This window comes from Heteronotia binoei, chromosome 1 (assembly GCF_032191835.1).
Source record: "Heteronotia binoei isolate CCM8104 ecotype False Entrance Well chromosome 1, APGP_CSIRO_Hbin_v1, whole genome shotgun sequence".
Taxonomy (NCBI): domain Eukaryota; kingdom Metazoa; phylum Chordata; class Lepidosauria; order Squamata; family Gekkonidae; genus Heteronotia; species Heteronotia binoei.
The window spans coordinates 268,981,416-269,006,793 of record NC_083223.1 but is presented as its reverse complement, the minus strand read 5'-3'; the positions used below and the strand labels follow the sequence as shown (position 1 = coordinate 269,006,793).

Sequence of the window (25,378 nt, the reverse complement as noted above, 5' to 3'; positions counted from 1 at the left end):
CATTCACTACCAACACCCTCTAGGTATAGGTTTCATGAAGAAAGAAAAGCAAGGCACAAATGTTTTCACACAAACCATAAAAATTAAACCAAGGAACCTTAAGTATATGTTTCATAAAAGAAAAAAAGCGAGATGCAAATGTTATCATATAAACCATAAAAATTAAAGCAAAGAATCCTAGGTATATGTTTCATAAAGTAAGAAAAACAAGATACAACTGTTTTCACACAAACCATAAAAATTAAGCCAAGGAATCCTAGGTATACATTTCATAAAGGAAGAAAAGCGAGAAACAAATGTTTTCACACCATCCATAAAAATTAAGCCAAGGAATCCTAGGTATATGTTTCATGAAGGAAGAAAAGCGAGATACAAATGTTATCATATAAACCATAAAAATTAAACCAAGGAATCCTAGGTATATGTTTCATGAAGGAAGAAAAGCGAGATACAAATGTTTTCACACAAACCATAAAAATTAAACCAAGGAATCCTAGGTATATGTTTCATGAAGGAAGAAAAGCGAGATACAAATGTTTTCACACAAACCATAAAAATTAAGCCAAGGAATCCTAGGTATATGTTTCATAAAGGAAGACAAGCGAGATACAAATGTTTTCACACAAACCATAAAAATTAAGCCAAGGAATCCTAGGTATATGTTTCATAAAGGAAGAAAAGCGAGAAACAAATGTTTTCACACAAACCATAAAAATTAAGCCAAGGAATCCTAGGTATACATTTCATGAAGGAAGAAAAGCGAGAAACAAATGTTTTCACACAAACCATTAAAAAATAAGCCAAAGAATCCTATGTATAAATTTCATGGAGGAAAAAAAGCAAGAAACAAGTGTTTTCACACAAACAATTAAAAATAAGCCAAAGAATCCTATGTATAAGTTTCATGAAGGAAGAAAAGCAAGACACAAATGTTTTCACACAAACCATTAAAAATAAGTCAAGGAATCCTAGGTATAAGTTTCATAAAGGAAGAAAAGTGAGTACAGTTTGGTTCAGTCAGAGCCCGTTTGGTGTAGTGGTTAAGTGCACAGACTCTTACCTGGGAGAACCGGGTTTGATTCCCCACTCCTCCACTTGCACCTGCTGGAATGGCCTTGGGTCAGCTATAGTTCTCACAGAGCTGTCCTTGAAAGGGCAGCTTCTGTCAGAGCTCTCTCAGCCCCACCTACCTTACAGGGTGTCTGTTGTGAGGGAGGAAGATAAAGGAGATTGTGAGCCGTTCTGAGACTCTGAGATTCGGAGTGGAGGGTGGGATATAAATCCAATATCACACGGACCATAAAAATTAAGCTAAGGAATCCTAGGTATATGTTTCATAAAAGAAGAAAAGCAAGACACAAATGTTTTCACACAAACCATTAAGGCAATGAATTCTCGGAATGAGTTACATAAAGGAAGAAAAGCAAGATCCAAATATTAAAAACCCGCTGTAACAATTTATCAGACTTCACTGGTGACTCGTCCCAGAAAGTCTGTGGTAAATCCAGGTCTATTGCCGCAAAATCTTTCTTAATTATGCATTTTGTTTATTTAAAGTACTTCTAGGCCACTTTTCTCCATAAAGCAGATGAGCTCAAAGTAGTTCCTGTGACAACAGTACATCTTAGCAGATGGACTGTAGACTTCTAAAACAGCCTAACGATTTTAAAGAAGAAGACCATAGATTTATACCCCGCCCTTCTCTCTGAATCAGAGTCTCAGAGCAGCCTACAATCTCCTTTACCTTCCTTCTCCTCAACAGACACTCTGTGAGGCAGGTGGGGCTGAGAGAACTCTCCTAGCAGCTGCCCTTTCAAGGACAACTCTGCGAGAGCTATGGCTGAGCCAAGGCCATTCCAGCAGCTGCAAGTGGAGGAGTGGGGAATCAAACCTGGTTGATCCCAGATAAGAGTCTGCACACTTAACCACTACACCAAACTGGCTCCCAGACTGTGGAAATACTTCAGCTTGCTGAGAGGCAATGCCCAACCGTCCAAATAATTCCAAGTTCAACGGCATTCAATGAAAAGCCCACCTAAACAGAATGGGCTTGATGCTCCTCTCCGGCAGGGCGTTTATTTTGTGGCAGGAGCTCCTTTGCATATTAGGCCACACACCCCTGATGTAGCCAATCCTCCTGGAGTTTCCAGTAGGCCCTGTATGAAGAGCCCTGAAAGCTCTTGAAGGATTGGCTACAGGGATGGAATTCTAGCAGGAGCTCCTTTGCATATTAGGCCACACACCCCTAATGTAGCCAATCCTCCTGGAGCTTACAGTAAGCCCTGTACAAAGAGCCCTGTAAGCTCTTAGAGGATTGGCTACAGAGGTGGAATTCTAGAAGGAGCTCCTTTGCATATTAGGCCACACACCCCTGATGTAGCCAATCCTCCTGGAGCTTACAGTAGGCCCTGTACGAAGAGCCCTGTAAGCTTCTGGAGGATTGGCTACATCAGGGATGTGTGGCCTAATATGCAACGGAGTTCCTGCTGCAAAAAAAGCCCTGCTCTTTGGAAGACTGGAATGAGGATGAAGCTTGCTGGTGGAGCTTGCCATTAAGTTGCAGCTGACTTAGAGAGACCCCATAGGTTTTTCCAGTGGTACACAGCAACTCTGGACTTCCTTGGTGACCTCCCATCCAAGTACTAACTGTGGACAACCCTGCTTAGCCTCCAAGATCTGAAAAGACAGGCCTAGCTTGGGCTATCCAGGAGGACAGAACTTTACTTGAATCTCCGCAAAGAGCCTGTTCGAAAGCTCCAGTGCAATTACAAACAAAAAAAGATTGGGGGAATTGGTCATCATCATCCTAACTTTCTTCTTAGGAAGGGATAGAGACAGGAAGAGCTGTCATAAGAACATCAGAGAAGCCATGTTGGATAGGCCAGTGGCCCCTCCAGTCCAACACTCTGTGTCACATAAGAACATAAGAGAAGCCATGTTGGGTCAGGCCAGTGGCCCCTCCAGTCCAACACTCTGTGTCACATAAGAACATAAGAGAAGCCATGTTGGGTCAGGCCAGTGGCCCCTCCAGTCCAACACTCTGTGTCACATAAGAACAGAAGAAAAGCCATGTTGGATCAGGCCAGTGGCCCCTCCAGTCCAACACTCTGTGTCACATAAGAACATCAGAGAAGCCATGTTGGATCAGGCCAGTGGCCCATCCAGTCCAACACTCTGTGTCACATAAGAACATCAGAGAAGCCATGTTGGATCAGGCCAATGGCCCATCCAGTCCAACACTCTGTGTCACATAAGAACATAAGAGAAGCCATGTTGGATTAGGCCAATGACCCTCCAGTCCAACACTCTGTGTCACACAAGAACATCAGAGAAGCCATGTTGGATCAGGCCAATGGCCCATCCAGTCCAACACTCTGTGTCACATAAGAACAGAAGAGAAGCCATGTTGGATCAGGCCAATGGCCCATCCAGTCCAACACTCTGTGTCACATAAGAACAGAAGAGAAGCCATGTTGGATCAGGCCAGTGGCCTATCCAGTCCATCCAACACTCTGTGTCACAGAAGAACATAAGAGAAGCCATGTTGGATCAGGCCAATGGCCCGTCCAGTCCACCACTCTGTGTCACATAAGAACATCAGAGAAGCCATGTTGGATCAGGCCAATGGCCCATCCAGTCCAACGCTCTGTGTCACATAAGAACATAAGAGAAGGCATGTTGGATCAGGCCAATGACCCTCCAGTCCACCACTCTGTGTCACATAAGAACATCAGAGAAGCCATGTTGGATCAGGCCAATGGCCCATCCAGTCCAACACTCTGTGTCACATAGGAACATAAGAGAAGGCATGTTGGAGCAGGCCAGTGGCTCATCCAGTCCAACACTCTGTGTCACATAAGAACATAAGATAAGCCATGTTGGATCAGGCCAATGGCCCATCCAGTCCAACACTCTGTGTCACATAAGAACATAAGAGAAGCCATGTTGGATCAGGCCAATGGCCCGTCCAGTCCAACACTCTGTGTCACATAAGAACAGAAGAGAAGCCATGTTGGATCAGGCCAGTGGCCCATCCAGTCCATCCAACACTCTGTGTCACAAAAGAACATAAGAGAAGCCATCCAACACTCTGTGTCACAGAAGAACATAAGAGAAGCCATGTTGGATCAGGCCAGTGGCCCATCCAGTCCATCCAACACTCTGTGTCACATAAGAACATAAGAGAAGCCATGTTGAATCAGGCCAATGACCCTCCAGTCCAACACTCTGTGTCACATAAGAACATAAGAGAAGCCATGTTGGATCAGGCCAATGGCCCATCCAGTCGAACACTCTGTGTCACATAAGAACAGAAGAGAAGCCATGTTGGATCAGGCCAATGGCCCATCCAGTCCATCCAACACTCTGTGTCACAGAAGAACAGAAGAGAAGCCATGTTGGATCAGGCCAGTGGCCCATCCAGCCCATCCAACACTCTGTGTCACATAAGAACAGAAGAGAAGCCATGTTGGATCAGGCCAGTGGCCCATCCAGTCCAACTCTCTGGGTCACACAGTGGCCAAAAAAACCCAGGTGCCATCAAGAGGTCCATCAGTGGGGCCAGGACACTGGAAGTCCTCACTAAAAGCCCCTCCCAAGCACCAAGAATACAGGTAATCACTGCCCCAGACAGTGAGTTCCAACAATACACTTTGGCTTATAGCCACTGATGGACCTCTGCCCCGTATGTTGATCCAATCTCCTCTTGAAGCTGCTTATGCTTGCAGCTGCCACCACCTTCTGTAGCAGTGAATTCCAAGTGTTAATCACCCTTTGGGTGAAGAAGGACTTCCTTTTTATCTGTTCTAACCTGACTGCTTAGCAACTTCATTGAATGTCCACGAGTTCTCATATTGTGAGAAAGGGGGAAAAGTACTTCTTTCTCTGCCTTCTATATACCATGCATAATCTTGTAATGTCCTTATGTTAGAGCGATTCCTCAGTGGAACAGGCTTCCTCGGGAGGTGGTGGGCTCTCCTTCCTTGGAGGTTTTTAAACAGAGGCTGGATGGCCATCTGACAGCAATGAAGATCCTGTGAAATTAGGGGGAGGTATTTGTGAAGTTCTCGCATTGCGCAGGGGGTTGGACTAGATGACCCTAGAGGTCCCTTCCAACTCTATGATTCTGTTATTCTAATGAATGTAGGTGACACACAGCCTCATAGGTGAAAACAAGATTTGAGTCCAGTGGCACCTTTAAGTTGGTGGGCTCTCCTTCCTTGGAGGTTTTTAAACCGAGGCTAGACGGCCATCTGATAGCAATGAAGATCCTGTGAATTTAGGGGGAGGGATTTGTAAGTTTCCTGCATTGTGCATGGGGTTGGACTAGATGACCTCGGCGGTCCCTTCCAACTCTATGATTCTATGAAAGTTTTGTTCTGGATAGAAGCTTCCTTGCATGCACAGGAATGCATACATGTGAAAGCTTCCACCCAGAATAAAACTGTTTGTCTTAAACGGGCTGCTGGATTCAAATTTTGTTCTGCCGCTTCAGCCCAGCACAATTTAACCCACCCAGATTTATGGCACTTCACACCTATGACATCCATCTGCTTTTTTTTTATCACCCTCCACTGTTGTTTCAGCCCAGTTAACAACACTAACAAACACAGACCCCAATTTGTGATTCTTTTAATCGGCTAAAAACATTTTCATGACTCTACATACCAACTCACCGCCCACTTTCTCTATATTTAGGCCTGCTTGCCATTCCATCTTTGTCTGATGAACTCTGCTTAGAGCACACGAAAGCTTACGTTCTGAATAAAACTTAGTTGGTGTCTTAAAGGTGCCACTTGTCTACTGCTTTTCGTCTCATGCATGTTACCATCGTAGGTCTTGATTCCAACTCTATGATTCCATTATTCTAATGAATGTAGGTGACACACCTACATTCATTAGAATAATGCGAGAACAAAATTTGAGTCCAGTGGCACCTTTAAGATGAACATTATGTTTTACAGCCTTATTATGGTGCTGAATTTTATTATTAACACCATTGCTTTCCTTGGGCCCCAAAACTGCTGCATCTTGTGAAATGTGTCCTTCCCGCCAATGATGCATTTTTATTTCGTTCTATTGCTCTATTGTTTCGGTTTTTATTGTATTGTTTTAGATTTAAAGTGTAGGTTTTTATTGTTCGGAGAGCAAGTTTGGTGTAGTGGTTAAGTGTGCGGACTCTTATCTGGGAGAACCGGGTTTGATTCCCCACTCCTCCACTTGCACCTGCTAGCATGGCCTTGGGTCCGCCATAGCTCTGGCAGAGGTTGTCCTTGAAAGGGCAGCAGCTGTGAGAGCCCTCTTCAGCCCCACCCACCTCACAGGGTGTCTGTTGTTGGGAGAGGAAGGGAAAGGAGATTGTGAGCCGCTCTGAGACTCTTCGGAGTGGAGGGCAGGATATAAATCCAATATCTTCATCTACCTCACAGGGTGTCTGTTGTGGGGGAGGAAGGGAAAGGAGATTGTGAGCCGCTCTGAGACTCTTCGGAGTGGAGGGCGGGATATAAATCCAATATCTTCTTCATCTTCTATGTTGTAATCTGCCCTGGGCCCGTTAAGGGAAGGGATGGGATATAAGCCAGCTAAATAAATAAATAGATTCTCAAACCCCAGAGTTGAAAGCTCTCCTTTCCGCAGGTCTGGCCCGCCCATCGGAGCTGGCGTTTGTCTTGGAGCCCAGCGACGTGATTGCCGTCCGGGATCGCCCGCTGCTGTTGCACTGCCAGGTGGAAGGCGACGCGCCCATCGCTCTCACTTGGTATCGGAATGGGGCAGCCCTCTCCAACGACAGCCACACGGCCATCTTGGCCAACGGTTCCCTGCGCCTGGAAAGTGTCCATCGACGGTCAAGAGGAGGAGGAGCAGCTGACACAACCGCCAACACCAGTGATTCGAGTGCCGGAGAGTACAGTTGTGCCGCCCAGAACCGTTACGGCCTGCTGGTCAGCCGCAAAGCCCGCGTGCAGATTGCCAGTGAGTTGGAGAGTGAGACAGCATGGGGGGTCAGAGGTCAGGATACCTGGCGTCAGGCCTTGAATTCAACAGGCGCTCACAGGAGCACAGCTCCTGAGCCTTTCTGAGGGTTCCCCATCTTCCTCCCCACCTCCCTCCCTTGTCCACTGAATAAGAGGTGCAGCTGCATAACAATCCCTGGATGAGTTCCATCACATATTTTTCTACAAAACGACCCCTGCCTGACGTGTTGAGTGGCTGACGTTCACTCTAAAGCTCAGAACATGTCATGCCGCTTCCAAAAAAAAAAAAATGGGAAGAAATGACTTTTTAAAAAATTAAGCATTCCTGGTGGTGTAGGAGTCTGTGAGCTCAACGAATTTTTCATCAGCAAGAGCTGATGGAGTATTCGGCGGGACCTAAAAGCATACGCACTCATATACCAACTTGCAGAAGTGAAACAGCTTATATAGTTGAACAAATTTTGCGTCCAGTAGCACCTTTAAGAACCAACAACAGTTTATTCAAAGTACGAGATTTTGTGTTCAGGCACATTTGCTCAGAAACACAGAAATGGAAGTTAAAGTGTCATATATATATATATATATATATATGTATGTGCGTGTGTGTGTGTGTGCATAGCATATACTGTGTATATATATATATATATACACACACACACGCACACACACACTGTATATATACTGCGTGTGGACAGACAGACAGACAGACAGACAGACAGACAGACAGACAGACAGACAGACAGACAGACAGACAGACAGATAGATAGATAGATAGATAGATAGATAGATAGATAGATAGATAGATAGATAGATAGATAGATATAGAGAGCTGGGGTTCTCCCTCTTTGGAGGTTCCCAACTTGCCGTCCCACATTGGGCCTCCCCCGATGTCGCTAGCGCGATGATGTCACCCGCAAGTGACGTCACGCGCCGGCTGCTCTAGGCCCTTCTGGGAAAACTCTATGGTTTTCCTGAACGCTCTAGCAATTTGGGAGGGAAAACTCTACGGTACAAAAGTCCGCCGCCAGAGGACACGGGGGACTTGGCAACCCTATATAGGCAGATACCTCTGCATAGGTGAACAGCAAATCTGCTATATAAGAAATTGACTTCCATTTGTATGTATCTGAGGAAGCGTGCCTGTACACAAAAGTTCATACCTTGAATAAGCAGTCGTTGGTCTTAAAGGTGCCACTGGACGAAAAACTTGTCCTGCTGCTTCAGACCAACACTGCTGTTTATCTGAATCAGGGGTTTTGCTTTGTAGCAGGAACTCCTTTGCATATTAGGCCACACCTCCCTAATGTAGCCAGTCCTCCAAGAGCTTACAGGGCCTAATGTAAGCTCCAGGAGGACTGGCTACATCAGGGGTGCGTGGTTTAATATACAAAGGAATTCCTGCTACAAAAAAGCCCTGATCTGAATATATATAATTGTATGTTTTATGGGTCTTCTACCCAACATGCGGACAATCGAGTACAATGGTGGAACTTTGGGTGACGTTTTTGAGAGAAAACCCTTTTTGAGGATGCCCTGGCTCCACCCTTTTTCCTATAGAAAGGCCACGCCCCCTTGAGCGAAAGCTCTAGCCACCGATGCTCAGAATCTATATAGAGCAAGGTCTCCAACTTGGTGAGCATGGGCATCACAGTACCCCAACACTTTCCTGGTGTCCCCCAAGTGTTTTAATAAAATGAAGGGTGTGGTAGCACTTTTAGCCCAGCAAGGTTTCTGATTGGGAACTGGTGATCTGATTGGCAGAGCAGATTCAAAGATCTTCACAGCAGCACTGAACCTTAGCTGTGCATATGCAAGATGTTTCCAAATGATATGTTCATTTTAAAAGGCATCATGTGGAGCTATGCTTGCCAAGTCCTCCGCAGCCTCCCAAATTGCTAGAGCGTCCAGGAAAACCATAGAGCTTTCCTGGAAGCTCCTAGAGTGGCGTGATGACATCATTTGTGAATGACATCACCGCACCGGCAACGTTGGGTGGGGATTCCCCCACTGGCCTACTGCAGGTTGGCGGGTTGGGGAACCTCCAGGGTGGGAGAACCGCCACCCGGGAGTTTGGCAGCCCTATGTGGAGTGCAGTTTCTGCCTGAATTGCTGAAGTTCCTGATATTTGGGGTTGGCGCTCTTTCCCTCATGTGGCAGCCATTTTGTGGCTCCACCAAAATTCCAACGCTGCCTGCAGAGATCCCTGATATAGAAAGAGGCAAGTGTTGGATTGCATGCTGAAAGGTGTTGAAGGAGATTAAAAATGGCCTCTTCCCCTCTCCCCTTTTGCCTGCAGCCCTCATTCCCCCATCTCTACCAACCTGACTTGCCCCAAAATTGCCGGCTCTCTTCAAAAATCCTCTCTGTTCCCCTTTCCTTCCTCTTATTCCAGGGAACTGTCCTATGCAGATACCTCTGTGCTGGCCAATCAAAGCTTAGATTGTAAACAGCTTGGGGCAGGGCCCCTTTCTTGTTTACACTGTTCTGTGAAGTCACATGAGCTCGGATTGCGCTGTCTTGGTAAGCCATAGCAGTGACAATTCTAGGGTTGCCAAGTCCAATTCAAGAAATATCTGGGGACTTTGGGGGTGGAGCCAGGGGACTTTGGGGGTGGAGCCAGGATACATTGGGGCGGAGCCAGGAGCAACGGTGTGACAAGCATAATTGAACTCCAAGGGAGTTCTGGCCATCACATTTAAAGGGACAGCACACCTTTTAAAATGTCTTCCTTCCACAGGAAATCATGAAGGATAGGGGCACCTTCTTTTGGGGCTCATAGAATTGGACCCCCCTGGTTCAATCGTTTTGAAACTTGGGGGGTATTTTGGGGAAATGCACTAGATGCTATACTGAAAATTTGGTGCCTCTACCTCAAAAAACAGCCACCCCCCGAGCCCCCGATACCTCCAGATCAATTCCCCATTATACCCTATGAGAATCGATCTCCACATAGGGAATAATGAAATGCTCAGCAGACGTTTCCCTCCCCCCCCCACCCCGTTTCTGGCAACTCTGAAGCGAGGGATTGGCCTCTCTACTCACGAGTTGCTGCCAACTTCTTCAAAGTAACACAGACACCCCATCCCAAGAGGAAGCCTTTCAATCGGAGACTGAAGTCTCCGGAGGTGGAAAGTCACATGGTCCTCTGGGGGCGGGGCTTCCCCCCACTGGTCAGCTGACTGGGGGCAGGAAGGAGCCTGGAAAAGCAGAAGAACCCCCGCTGGGACCTGGGGATTGGCAAGCCTAGACAATTCGTAGGATCACGTGGATGGAACTCAGTGAGATTCTGACAGTGGCTGTTCTGCCCTCTTCTTCAGCCTTGTCCAAATTCCACATGCACCCAGAATCGATGTCAGTCGAAGAGGGCGGTGTGGCCCGATTCCAGTGCTTTATCCAGGGGGTTCCTGAAGCTACTATCACCTGGGAGCGCAACCGGACAGCCCTGTTAACGGATGACTACCGGTGAGTGTCAAGAGGGCCATGTGGGGGCGGGGAGGGGGAAGAAGGGGAACAGGGAAATGGTTATGGGTGGATAGAGGGCATAAGAAGAGCTCAGACCACTGAGGGTCCATTTAGACCAGCATCCTGTCTCACACAGTGGCCAGCCAGTTCATCTGAAAGGCCCACAACAAGGCAAAGAGGCCGGGGCCTTCATAAAAACCCAAGAAGAGCCTTGCTGGATCAAACCAGTGGTCCATCTAGACTAGCTTTCTGTCTCACACAGTGGCCTCAACCAGTTCCTCTGGAGGGCCAACAACAGGGCAGAGAGGCCAAGGCCTTCCCCTCATAAGAACATCAGAAGAGCCCTGCTGGATCAGACCAAGGAGTCCAGTTCAGCCTCCTGTCTCACACAGTGGCCTCAACCAGTTCCTCTGAAGGGCCAACAACAGGGCAGAGAGGCGAGACCTTCCCCTTATAAGAACGTCAGAAGAGCCCTGCTGGATCAGACCAGTGAGGGTCCATCGAGTTCAGCATCCTGCCTCACACAGCAGCCTCAACCAGTTCCTCTGGAGGGCCAACAACTGGGCAGAGAGGCTGAGGCTTTCTCCTCATAAGAACATCAGAAGAGCCCTGGTGGATCAGACCAGTGAGGGTCCATCTAGTCCAGCATCCTGTCTCACACAGTGGCCAGCCAGTTCATCTGGAAGGCCCACAACAAGACAAAGAGGCCGGGGCCTTCATAAAAACCCAAGAAGAGCCTTGCTGGATCAAACCAGTGGTCCATCTAGACTAGCTTCCTGTCTCACACAGTGGCCTCAACCAGTTCCTCTGGAGGGCCAACAACTGGGCGGAGAGGCTGAGGCCTTCCCCTCATAAGAACATCAGAAGAGCCCTGCTGGATCAGACCAATGAGGGTCCATCTAGTCCAGCCTCCTGTCTCACACAGTAGCCAACCAGTTCCTCTGGAGGGCCCACAGCAAGACAGAGAGGCTGAGGCCTTCATACAAACCTAAGAAGAGCACTGCGGGGTCAGACCAGTGGTCCATCTGGACCAGCATCCTTTCTGCTTGTAATCACTTGTTGAACAAATAAATATTTTCTCTTGTCTCTCCTGAACCTATTTGCCAGCAATTTCAGTAAGTCCCTCCCCAAGTTCTAATATTATGGGAAAGAAAGAAAAAAAGATCCCTTTCCCCACTTCCTCAACCCTATGCATCATTTTATAAACCTGAATGTTGTTCCCTTAGCCATCTTTGAATATTGAAAAGTCTCGGGCTCTTCAGCTTTCCTTGAAAGAAATCAGGAAAAAATGGATGGAAGAAGCGATGAAGACCTGTATAATTCCTAAAATGAGAGATCCACCACTCAAGGCAGGCTAAACATCATGGTGTCCCCTCTAAGCTGAGTGAGCATGAGCTAGCTCACAGATTTTTAGCCTCCAGCTCACGCATTTTTGTCTTAGCTCAGGAAGGATGACCCCAGAGCACAATAATTTATGCAGTCGCTCACAACTTTAATGCCAGTAGCCAACAAAGTAGAATTTTTGCTCACAAGGCTCTGCAGCTTAGAAGAAACATTGATCATGTCCTCTTTTAAGTTCATTTCTGTCATCCAAGACATGTACGGACTTGCTATTGTTTGTTGCTGTTCAGTCATACAGTCGAGTCCGACTCTTTGCGACCCCATGGACTTGGGGCATTAATAAAGCCCTTTAGGGGCTTTGGGCCATTAAATTGTCCTCGCTCTGCCTAAACTAGTTAGTCATCTAAAGCAACAAAAGCGCCATCTATAACCAGGTTCAAAACTCGTAAAATTATATATAACCACTTATAGGCAATAAAAGATGCTAATACTTCCAAAAATTGAAATGGTGTATTATTTAAAGAACAAACTCCGTTGTACTTGAGCAGCTAAAGAGAGGCCACTAGAGCCTAACACACTTTACACAATAAAGCTCAAATATACAAGAAACAAAAAACACAAAAGCCCAACTCTAGCTCTTGTAGCCTTTATTTAGCTGCTCAAGTACAACACCAAACTCGTTCTTTAAATAATATACCGTTTCGATTTTTGGAAGCACTAGCATCTTTTATTGTCTATAAGTTGTCTGCCCCGTGGCGCAGAGTGGTAAAGCTGCAGTACTGCAGTCGGATCCTTCTGCTCACGACTGGAGTTCGATTCCAGCGGAAGCTGGGTTCAGGTAGCTGGCTCAAGGTTGACTCAGCCTTCCATCCTTCCGAGGTCGGTAAAATGAGTACCCAGCTTGCTGGGGGGAAAGCGTAGATGACTGGGGAAGGCAATGGCAAACTACCCCGTGAAAAGTCTGCCGTGGAAATGTTGTGAAAGCATCGTTACCCCAGAGTCAAAAACGACTGGTGCTTGCACAGGGGACTGGTTTTGTTAACAAACTACCTAGTCAGTACTGAAAGTGGATCTTCTCAAGCGCTTCTCAACACTCATCTCTGTCAGAAGAACATAAGAGAAGCCATGTTGGATCAGGCCAGTGGCCAACCAGTCCAAAACTCTCACACAGTGGCCAAAAATACCCAGGTGCCATCAGGAGGCCTTTCAATGGAGCCAGGACGCTAGAAGCCCTCTGACTGCTGACCCCCAGACAGAGAGTTCTATCTATACCTTGTGGCTAATAGCCACTGATAGACCTCTGCTCCATAGGTTTATCCAATCTCCTCTTGAAGCTGTATGTGGTTGTAGCTGCAAGCTATGCTTCTAGCTGTCTATTCTTGTAATCGCACGGCAGGTATTAAAAGCTTAGCCGCACACTTATCGAGAATGGGTACAACCCTTCATCCACCAAAAGGGTTTTCCAGAGACATTGATCCTAGGCCTCCCTGCCTTCTGTTTCTTCAGGCCCTTCTTCCAAGATCAGTCAGAAGCCGCTACTTTGCCTCAGATTCCCAGAGACACAATATCCACATCACTCCTAGGTGCTTCCATCAACTCCCATTTATAAATCCTATCCATTTCACTATTCATCTTAACCATTTCTTCAAGGTGCTCAGGGTGGCATATGTCATTCTCCCGTCCCACACTTATTTTTGTCCTCACAACAACCCTGTGAGGTAGGTTAGGCTGACTGGCCCAAGCTTGATTGTTTTATTCCCGCCAAAAAGAAAGATTTTATTGACTATAAAACAGGATACAAATTAGAACCTTAAATATAACATAAACCACAATAAAAGGGATAAACCCCAATAATACACCCATCAGAATTATCACAAAACTGGGAAATAATTATCACAAAACTGGAAATGATAGATAGATAGATAGATAGATAGATAGATAGATAGATAGATAGATAGATAGATAGATAGATAGATAGATAGATGATAGATAGATAGATAGATAGATAGATAGATAGATAGATAGATAGATAGATAGATAGATAGATATCCGGCCCTCCACTCCGAAGAGTCTCAGAGCGGCTCACAATCTCCTTTACCTTCCTCCCCCACAACAGACACCCTGTGAGGTAGATGAAGATATTGGATTTATATCCCACCCTCCACTCCGAAGAGTCTCAGAGTGGCTCACAATCTCCTTTCCCTTCCTCCCCCACAACAGACACCCTGTGAGGTAGATGAAGATACTGGATTTATATCCCACCCTCCACTCAGAGTCTCAGAGCAGCTCACAATCTCCTTTACCTTCCTCCCCCACAACAGACACCCTGTGAGGTAGATGAAGATATTGGATTTATATCCCACCCTCCACTCCGAAGAGTCTCAGAGTGGCTCACAATCTCCTTTCCCTTCCTCCCCCACAACAGACACCCTGTGAGGTAGATGAAGATACTGGATTTATATCCCACCCTCCACTCAGAGTCTCAGAGCAGCTCACAATCTCCTTTACCTTCCTCCCCCACAACAGACACCCTGTGAGGTAGATGAAGATGTTGGATTTATATCCCGCCCTCCACTCCGAAGAGTCTCAGAGTCTCAGAGCGGCTCACAATCTCCTTTACCTTCCTCCCCCACAACAGACACCCTGTGAGGTAGATGAAGATATTGGATTTATATCCCACCCTCCACTCCGAAGAGTCTCAGAGTGGCTCACAATCTCCTTTCCCTTCCTCCCCCACAACAGACACCCTGTGAGGTAGATGAAGATACTGGATTTATATCCCACCCTCCACTCAGAGTCTCAGAGCAGCTCACAATCTCCTTTACCTTCCTCCCCCACAACAGACACCCTGTGAGGTAGATGAAGATATTGGATTTATATCCCGCCCTCCACTCCGAAGAGTCTCAGAGTCTCAGAGCGGCTCACAATCTCCTTTACCTTCCTCCCCCACAACAGACACCCTGTGAGGTAGATGAAGATATTGGATTTATATCCCGCCCTCCACTCCGAAGAGTCTCAGAGTCTCAGAGCGGCTCACAATCTTCCTCCCCCACAACAGACACCCTGTGAGGTAGATGAAGATATTGGATTTATATCCTGCCCTCCACTCCGAAGAGTCTCAGAGCGGCCCATATCCCCAAGTTAAGAACTTTGTGTTACAATAAATCTGTGGTTTAAGTTAAAGTTCTCAAGAGCCTATATTTTGTGGGAAGAACAAACAAAGCTGCTGTGGTCCCATCAAATAAACAAGTAAAATACCCCTAAGAGACTGAAATAAAGAGGTCCAGTGAGGCCGTGAGGCGGGCGCAGCTATAATTGGTTGCCAGCGTCGGGATTTCGAAGAAAACCCCCAAAATAAGTGTAACTAAGACACACAGGAAGTAGAGGGACACTGCAGTAAAGGAATTAAGACAGTTTTGTGGAAAATTCCTGTCAGAAATGGCTCCTCCTAAGAGAACTACCACAGCCACGGGGGATGGGCAGACACAAGAAGAGATTCCTGAGGAGAATCCTAGTCAGAGCATAGAGGCTATGAAAATACAGTTAGAAATGGCCAGAATAGAAGCAGAAAAAGAAATTCAGATGGCCAGGATTCAAGCAGAACAAGAGAGAGAACACGGAGAAAGGGAAGCAGAAAGAGAAAAAGGAATGGAAATGGCTAGGCTGGAATCAGAGAGAGAAAATAGAGAGAGAGAACATGAGGAAAAAATGTACAGTTTGAAACTCCAGGAGATTCAGGGAAGGCCAGAGTTTCAACGTGATATTAGAAGTGAAAGGCGCTTCACAGTAGAACAAAAGAAATTCCCCAAGTACCAAAAAGGGGATGATGTAGAAGCTTTTTTGTTTAATTTTGAAAGAACCTGTAAGGATTTAAGAGTTGCTGATGAGGACAGAATGATTTATTTGAGACCTCAGATCTGTGGAGAGTTGAGTGAAATATACTCTGAACTGAGGGATGAGGAGACCTCTGACTATCAATTGTACAAGGAAAGGGTCAGAGTCCGCTTTGGCTTAACAGCAGAGCAAAGCAGAAAATTTTTTTAGAGAAATCAGAAGAAAGCCTGGGGAAACATACTCTCAACTAGGTTGTCGGTTAGACAGAGCCCTTAACAGATGGGTAGAAGGGAGTAAAGTTTCCACTTTAGAAGACCTGAAAAACTTAGTGGGCTTGGAACAGTTTTATAACCAAGTCCCCTCTCAGTGTAGGTGGGTTCTGAGAGACAAGAAATTGAAGACAGTAGAAGAAGCAGCTAGGATTCTAGATGAGACTGAATCAGATCTAGGGAGATCAATGTGGACTGCTCCAACTAAAAAAACCCCGAGTCTGGAACTCTCCAGAGAAGTCTGGGGCGGGTAACAACAGCCCTGCAAAGCGGTGCAGTCCACCTCCTTACAGAAAGACTCAGGCTGCTTGTTTCCAATGTGGGGCAATAGGGCACTATGCCAGATTTTGCCCAGAAAAAGGAAAAAAGACCCCACCAGCTAAGACAGTTAAAATGGTACAAGGTCAACAGAAAGAAGTAGAAACAAACCCCTCACTTCCAGAGAACACACCACCAGAAAGACCCGCTAGTGTTCTGAAAGTGTGGAAGGTACAGGAAAGCTTGAGTGAGGAGTATACTGAGACTGTGACACTAAATGACGAGGAAGTCAAGGCTTATAGGGACACAGGGGCGCAGGTTTCCCTAGTACAGCCAGGATTAGTAAAAAGTCATCAGTATTTGCCTGGGAAAACTTACACCATAAAAGGCATTAAAGGACCTACATTTGAAGTGGCCCTGGCAGAAGTTCCTATCAAGTATAGAGAGTACCAAGGTGATTGGATTGTGGGCGTCCTGAGTGACATAGGAACATCGCTTTTATTGGGCAATGATTTAGCTTCTGAATTAAAGAGACAGCAAGCTAATCCTGTAAACATTGTTACAAGAAGCAGACCCCAGCTGGTGCTTCAGGTGTTTGTATAGCAACCAGCAGAAGAAGAGGAAACAATGTTGCAGACCATCCCTGCTGCAGAATTCCTCAGAGAGCAGCTACAAGATGACAACTTGAAGGAACTATGGCAGAGAACTGGGGTGAGTGATAATGAGATCACAATTGAACACCCATGCCAATTTAAAGTGATAGACCAGAAACTATACCGGGTGGCCTTAAAAAGAAAACATAACATAGTATGTGAAAGAAAGAAGCAATTAGCCCTGCCAAGAAAGTATAGGATGCAAGTGTTGGATTTGGCTCATGCATCACCCATGGCCTCTCACCTTGGCATCAATAAGACAAGGGACCGAGTGCAAGGACGGTTCTTTTGGCCAAATATGGGCAAGGACATAAGGGCAAGGACATTTTTGCAAATCGTGTCAGGCCTGCCAAATGGTGGGAAAAGCTCTAGACAAAACTAAGGGTCTATCACAGCCAGTCCCTATAGTCACAGAAGCCTTTGGGAAGATAGGAGTAGATATTGTTGGTCCTATCTCCAGAGTGACCAGAAGGGGACACAAGTACATCCTGAGCATCGTAGATTATGCCACCAAGTTTCCAGAAGCAGTTCCACTTAAGGACATTGAGGCAAAGACAGTGACGGAAGCCCTATTGAATGTGTTTTCAAGATTGGGTTTTCCAAAAGAGATGGTGACTGATTTAGGCACCACATTTATGTCAAATGTGATGCAAGAATTATTAAGAGCTTGTGGAATCCGGCATGTGACCACAACGGCATACCACCCACAAGCAAATGGACTCAATGAAAGGTTTAATGGCACCCTGAACCATATGCTAAAGACTTACGCATACAAGCATCCCAACGATTGGGACCAGAGGTTGCAACACCTGCTCTTTGGGTACAGGGAGGTACCCCAAGAAAGTTCCGGGTTCAGCCCATTTGAACTGTTGTATGGAAGGCAAGCCAGAGGACCCCTTGATGTTCTGAAAGAGGCGTGGTCCGGGAACGAGGACGTCCAGGAGACAGATGTCATCTCTTACCTACACAAACTACAACAGCATCTGCAGGAGGTGAGGACGGCTGCTGCAGACAACATGAGAAGATCGCAACAACGGCAGAAGCAGTGGTACGACTCCAAGTCCAGAGACAGAGAGTTCAAGCCAGGAGACAGAGTACTGGTGTTGAAGCCCAGGAAGAAGAACAAGTTAAGACGTGGCCTGGGAGGGACCTTATACCATCGCCCATAAGGTCTCCAACGTGAACTATGTAGTGAACTTAAGTGAAGATGGTGAACAATGTAAAGTGTTCCATGTAAACATGTTAAAACCTTATTTTGACAGGGGTAATTTGGTTTTAATTGCTAAGAAGGGAGAGTGTGCGGGAACTGAATTGTCGGGTTGGGGGAAAATATCCCAGGAAGAGACCATTAATGAGGTTCAGTTCGCCCCTTCTCTTAATGGAGAACAAAGAGGCCAATTACAAACAATATTGGGAAGGTACAAAACAATTTTTTCAGATGTACCAGGTAAGACAAACCTAGCGTGTCACAAGATTGACACAGGGGATTCGAGGCCTGTGGCACTCCAACCGTATAGAGTGACCGGCCCAAATGCCAAGTATGTACAGCAGGAGGTAGAAGAAATGTTGAAATTGGGTTTGATTGTACCATCAGAAAGTCCGTGGGCCTCACCTGTAGTCCTAGTACCCAAACCGGACAAAACCATGAGGTTTTGTGTGGACTACAGAAGATTGAATAAGATCACAGTACCGGATTTGTATCCAATGCCTCGCATAGATGAGTTGGTCGAGACAATTGGAGCTGCCAATTTTATTACCACCTTAGATTTGACAAAAGGTTATTGGCAGGTGGCTATGGAGCCTAAAGATCAGCAGAAAACAGCTTTTGTAACCAAAGAGGGACTCTTTGAGTTTACTGTATTACCATTTGGGTTAAGGAACGCTCCCTCCACGTTCCAAAGATTAATTGATAAGATGGAGTTTACAGCTCCAAGATTACAACTTTGACATACAGCATATCCCTGGGAAGCAAAATGTGATTGCAGATGCACTGTCTAGAAGAATGTAAATTTTAGAAGTCTGTATGTATGGTAATGTTATAGAAGAAATTAGACTGTATAACTGATGTAGAATGTATATAATTTTGAAGTTGGGGTTATAACAAAATTGTAAAGTTATAACGTAGCGTAACCCAAGCAAGTGTGCCCATGTCCCATTGCTCAGCAAAAGGCTGAGCAATATATATATATATATATATAGCCACTGATGGACCTCTGCTCCATATTTTTATCTAACCCCTTCTTGAAGGTGGCTATGCTTGTGGACGCCACCACCTCCTGTGGCAGTGAATTCCACATGTTAATCACCCTTTGGGTGAAGAAGTACTTCCTTTTATCCGTTTTAACCTGTCTGCTCAGCAATTTCATCGAATGCCCACGAGCTCTTGTATTGTGAGAAAGGGAGAAAAGTACTTCTTTCTCTACTTTCTCCATCCCATGCATTATCTTGTAAACTTCTATCATGTCACCCCTCAGTCGACGTTTCTCCAAGCTAAAGAGCCCTAAGCGTTTCAACCTTTCTTCATAGGGAAGGTGTTCCAGCCCTTTAATCATTTTAGTTGCCCTTTTCTGAACTTTCTCCAATGCTATAATATCCTTTTTGAGGTGCGGCGACCAGAACAGAACTGTGACGGAAAGCTAGTGGTTAACCAGGAACTGAAGACGCACAGGGCCTGCGTCAGGTGACCTGAGGGTGGGGGCAAAGTGCTGAGAACTCTCAGGGAGGGAAAGTGAGTGACAGAAGCTGCTGAGGCAGGGTTTCAGTCAGTGTTGGTCTCTGACAGTGTTGGTGCCTGTCAGAGAAGTCTGTCAGTGGGGACCTGACAGAGACTGAGAGGGTCAGTTCGAGCCTGCCAGAGAGGCTGAGAGGACAGCTGATCCTGTGAAGGAGCTTGAGGCGGAGACGGGGAAGTCTTCCAGAGGCTGCAAGCTCGACAAAACCAGCCAAGAGGGCTGTGTGTGTGTGTGAGTCAGTCAAGACCTGAACGGTCACAGACACCTAGAGACAACTCTGAAGATCTAGTGAGGTGGTTGAGGGAGTGGATGTGGGTCTGAGACACCAAGAGGGCTGAGAGGAGAGACTCCAGTCGAGGGGTGAGACTAGACACATCAATCCCAAGAGGCCAGACCTTGGCTAGAGGTGGAGAGTGAGTTAAAGGGAAACTGTGTAACTGTGAGAGACTCAAGAAAGACAAAGTGATTGTAAAGCCTGAAACAACTGAACAACGTATTAGCCTGTGTAAATATCTCCCATATCCCCAAGTTAAGAACTTTGTGTTACAATAAATCTGTGGTTTAAGTTAAAGTTCTCAAGAGCCTATATTTTGTGGGAAGAACAAACAAAGCTGCTGTGGTCCCATCAAATAAACAAGTAAAATACCCCGAAGAGACTGAAATAAAGAGGCCGTGAGGCGGGCGCAGCTATACATGGCTTCTCCGATGTTCTTATGTCTGGGGCAGTGACACTGTATTCTTGGTGCCGGGGGGCACAGTGGGAGGGCTTCTGGTGTCCTGGCCCTACTGATGGACCTCCTGATGGCTCCTGGGTTTTTTTGGCCACTGTATGACACAGAGTGTTGGTCTGGATGGGCCACTGGCCTGACCCAGCATGGCTTCTCTTATGTTCTTATTGCTGGGGCACTGATGCTCTGTCTTCTTGATGCTTGGGGTGGGGGACAACAGTAGAAGAGCTTCTGGAGTTCTGGCACTACTGGTGGACCTCCTGGTGGCACCTGGGTTTTGGCCACTGTGTGGCACAGAATATTGGACTGGATGGGCCACTGACCTGATCCAACATGGCTTCACCGATGTTCTTATGTCTGGGGCAGTGACACTCTGTATTCTTGGTGCCGGGGGGCACAGTGGGAGGGCTTCTGGTGTCCTGGCCCTACTGGTGGACCTCCTAATGGCTCCTGGTTTTTTTGGCCACTGTATGACACAGAGTGTTGGTCTGGATGGGCCACTGGCTTGACCCAGCATGGCTTCTCTTATGTTCTTATTGCTGGGGCACTGATGCTCTGTCTTCTTGATGCTTGGGGTGGGGGACAACAGTAGAAGAGCTTCTGGAGTTCTGGCACTACTGGTGGACCTCCTGATGGCACCTGGGTTTTGGCCACTGTGTGGCACAGAATGTTGGACTGGATGGGCCATTGGCCTGGTCCAGCATGGGGTCTCTAACGTTAACATTCCCATTTAATTTTAATTTTATTTTATTTTATACCCCGCCCTATCCCGCAAGAGGGCTCAGTAAACAACAGTAAAAACAAACATCAAAATTAAAACATCATAAAACAGTTTCAGTAAATCAGAACAGCATGTTCAGAAGAGACAGGCACTCTTTCAGGCATAAGGGGCAAACATATAACAGCACCAGTGTTCCCTCTAAGATGAGTTCGTGTGAGCTAGTTCACAGATTTTTAGCTTCCAGCTCACATTTTTTGTCTTAGCTCAGGAAAAATGGCTTCAGAACACAATAATTTATGCAGTCGCTCACAACTTTAATGCCAGTAGCTCACAAAGTAGAATTTTTGCTCCCAAGACTCTGCAGAACATATTGAACATATGAAGCTGCCTTCTACTGAATCACACTCTCGGTCCATCAAAGTCAGTATTGTCTACTTAGACTGGCAGCAGCTCTCCAGGGTCTCAAGCTGAGTTTTTTCACGACTACTTGCCTGGACCCTTTTTAATTGGAGATGCTGGGGATTGAGCCTAGGACCTTCTGCTTATCAAGCAGATGCTCTACCACTGAGCCACCGTCCCTCCCCCAAAAGGTAGTCCTCTATGCAAGCACCAGTCGTTTCCAACTCTGGGGTGACGTCGCATCATGACGTTTTCTCAGCAGACTCTTTGTGGGGTGGTTTGCCATTGCCTTCCCCAGTCATCTACACTTCCCCCCCAGTAAGCTGGGTACTCATTTTACCAACCTCAGAAGGATGGAAGGCTGAGTCAACATTGAGCCGGCTCCCTGAACCAGCTTCCGCTGGGATCGAACTCATGTTGTGAGCAGAGAGCTCAGACTGCAGTACTGCAGCTTTATCACTCTGCGCCACGGGGCTGCTTAGAGGGAACATTGAACAGCATGTCTGGCCAATGACTGTCACCCCTATATAAGCACCATGAGTGTAAAACGGTGGGGGGAAGTGATGACGTTTAAAGGGACACCCGCCGGATCAGTTAAAGGCCCGGCAGAAGAGCTCCATCTTTCAAGCACTGTGGAACTTTGACAAGTCCCGCAGGGCTCGAATCTCCAAGGGGAGCTCATTCCACCAAGTAGGGGCCCAGACCGAAAAGGCCCTGGCCCTTGTTGAAGCCAGTCAGGCATCCTTAGGCCCGGCAGAAGCGCTCCATCTTGCAAGCACTGTGGAACTTTGACAAGTCCCGCAGAGCTCGAATCTCCAAGGGGAGCTCATTCCACCAAGTAGGGGCCCAGACCGAAAAGGCCCTGGCCCTTGTTGAAGCCAGTCAGGCATCCTTAGGCCCGGCAGAAGAGCTCCATCTTGCAAGCACTGTGGAACTTTGACAAGTCCCGCAGAGCTCGAATCTCCAAGGGGAGCTCATTCCACCAAGTAGGGGCCCAGACCGAAAAGGCCCTGGCCCTTGTTGAAGCCAGTCAGGCATCCTTAGGCCCGGCAGAAGAGCTCCATCTTGCAAGCACTGTGGAACTTTGACAAGTCCCGCAGGGCTCGAATCTCCAAGGGGAGCTCATTCCGCCAAGTAGGGGCCCAGACCGAAAAGGCCCTGGCCCTTGTTGAAGCCAGTCAGGCATCCTTAGGCGCAGGGACCACAAGAAGATGTTGTGAAGCAGACCTCAGAACCCAAGGGGGCTCATATGGGGAGAGGTGGTCCCGTAGATATGCAGGCCCTTGGCCATGTGCTCCTGTTCCTGGGGGTTGTGTGAATGCTGCTTCATCCTCTGTTTTCCCACCAGGTTCACCTTGCTGCCCATCGGCATCCTGCAGATCACGGGCGTGAGACGTTCTGACGTGGGCACCTATCGTTGCGTGGCCAGTAACATCGCCAACACCCGGTACAGCCAGGAAGCCACCCTCAGCATCAGCGGTGAGCCTCTCCTCGGGTTGCCAAGTCCAATTCAAGAAATATCTAAGGACTTTGGGGGTGGAGCCAGGAGACTTCAGGGGTGGAGCCAGGAGCAAGGGTTGTGACAAGCATAATTGAGCGCCGAAGGGAGTTCTGGCCGTCACATTTAAAGGGACCGCACACCTTTTAAAAGGCCTTCCTTCCTTAGGGAATAATGAAGGATAGGGGCAGCTTCTTTTGGGGCTCATAGAATTGGACCCCCTGGTCCAATCTTTTTGAAACTTGGGGGGGGATTTTGGGGAGAGGCACTGGATGCTATACTGAAAATTTGGTGCCTCTACCTTAAAAAAACAGCCCCCCCAGAGCCCTAGATACCCACAAATCAATTTTCCATGATTTCCTATGGGAATAAGTCTCCATAGGGAATAATAGTTCCCAGCAGACATTTCCCCCCTCCCACCGCTTTCTGATGGCCCTGAAGCGGGGGGAGGGCCTCCAAACCGGGGGATCCCCTGCCCCCACCTGGGGATTGGCAACCCTACTCTCTCCCCTGCCTCCCAAATTATGGGAGAGCACCAGGCCAGAATTGGGTGCGGGTCTGCAAAACAGAGGAAGGGTTGTTTCTCTTTATTTATTTATTTTTACGTTATTTCTTGGACTCAAGGTGCATTACACAGAGTGAGTCAACACAATCGACAAGATGGGACGTTCAATCCACAATGCCTAATTTTTCTCCCCTCTCCCCACCTCCCTAGTCTCAGCTCCTAAGCTCTACAAGGAGCCGGTCATCCTGTCAGGCCCGCAGAACCTCACCATCAACGTCCACCAGACGGCCATCTTGGAATGCATCGCCACTGGCAACCCAAGGCCTATCGTATCTTGGAGCCGCCTGGGTGAGTAGAGGGCAGAGAACTCGGAGTGGGGGGTGGAATGGACTGTGATGGAGAGGGGGGGAGATGCTGCTCTAAGAGGTACTGAAGAACAGGACAAGTCCACAGGGGAATGCCCTCCCCCTTTCTCTTTGTCCCCAAAGGGAACAGCAGAACTCATCCAGTGGGTAGACCTGACCTGGATGGCCCAGGCTAGCCCAATCTCATCAGATCTCAGAAGCTAAACAGGGTTGGTCCCAATTAGGTTTCCCAAGCTCCTGCTGGGGGAAGGGGTTCCTCCAGTTTCAGGTCCCCCAACTCACTGACACGGAGCTGGCCGCCAAAGAGCTCTGACATACATGGAGTGTGAGGTGCGATGACATCACTTGGAAGCAGGGCTGACAAGCTCCCACCAGGGGTGGGGGATCCCCCATCCTGGAGGGCCCCAACTCACCAGCAGGGAGCATGCCACCAGGGGGATTCCCACCCCTGAAGAGCCCCATTGGCACGTGCCGTCCATGGCGCGATGAGATCACTTGGAAGTGATGTCATCGCACCAGGGACACTCTAGGATTTGTGCTAAGAACTGTATGGTGCCATAGAGTTTTACCCCAAGTCCTAGAGTGTTTCTGGTGTGACTAGGAATATCAGTAAAACTCTATGGTACCATCATGAGTCCTAGAGCGTCCCTGGCGCAACATCCCCAGCATGATGTCCCTGGCGTGATGATGTTACTTCTGGGTGACGTTACTTCCAGGTGACGTCATCGCACCGCATGCGCAAAGCACCTGCGGGGAACAAGTCCCCCTCTGCAGCAGTGAAGGGACTTGGCAACCTTACCTGGAAGTCCTCATTGCACCGGGCACATTACACAGGGACACTCTAGCAATTTTGGGGGGGGGACTCCATGGTTTCATGCAGGGATGCTGCAGCATCTCGAGAGGAAACTCTATGGCACTGTCAGACAGTGCAGACTTGGCACTGATGGGTCCTTGGATGGGAGACACCAAAGAATTCCAGGGTGTCTATGCAGAGCCGGGCAATGGCAATCCACCTCGCTGTCTCTTGCTTTGAAAAAACCCAGGGGCAGTCTTAAGTCAGCTACGACTAGATGGTTCTTCCTGCCACCATTTAATGAGTCTTCTTCTTCCCCAGATGGGCGTTCGATCGGTGTTGAAGGCATCCAGGTGTTGGGAACTGGCAACCTCATGATCTCCGATGTGTCCGTGAAGCACGCCGGGGTCTACGTCTGCGCTGCCAATCGACCTGGCACCCGAGTGCGCCGTACGGCCCAGGGAATCCTCATGGTGCAGGGTGAGTGCAGGCTGGGGTCAGCGTGGTTGGCTGCTGAGAAACGAAAGAGCTGGGACGCTGACGTCACGTGTTTTAATCTTACCCTTCCCTCTAGGGTTGCCAGGTCCAACTCAAGAAATATACGGGGACTTTGAGGGTGGGGCCAGGAGCAAGGGTGTGACAAGCATGGCTGAACTTCAAAGAGTATTCTGGCCATCGCGTTTCAAAGGGACTGCACACCTTTTAAATGCCTTCCCTCCGTTGGAAATAATGAAGGATAGGGGCACCTTCTTTGGGGGCTCATAGAATTGGACCCCGTCCCAATCTTTTTGAAATTTGTTGGGTGCTTTGAGGAGAGGCCCTGGATGCTGTATGGACAATTTGGGG

At 47.6% G+C, this 25,378-nt stretch overlaps 1 protein-coding gene across 3 annotated transcripts in view; it reads left to right on the top strand.

Annotated features, from left to right (window-relative positions):
• Positions 1 to 25,378, top strand: part of LOC132584027 (immunoglobulin superfamily DCC subclass member 3-like) — a 66,160-nt gene that overhangs the window by 9,132 nt on the left and 31,650 nt on the right. For all 3 annotated transcript variants that reach the window (XM_060255802.1, XM_060255810.1, XM_060255818.1), the window contains exons 2-6: positions 6,637 to 6,972; positions 10,292 to 10,436; positions 22,720 to 22,850; positions 23,585 to 23,722; positions 24,854 to 25,012. In XM_060255802.1, the coding sequence (XP_060111785.1) occupies positions 6,637 to 6,972; positions 10,292 to 10,436; positions 22,720 to 22,850; positions 23,585 to 23,722; positions 24,854 to 25,012 (909 nt within the window). The remainder of the gene's footprint in view (positions 1 to 6,636; positions 6,973 to 10,291; positions 10,437 to 22,719; positions 22,851 to 23,584; positions 23,723 to 24,853; positions 25,013 to 25,378) is intronic.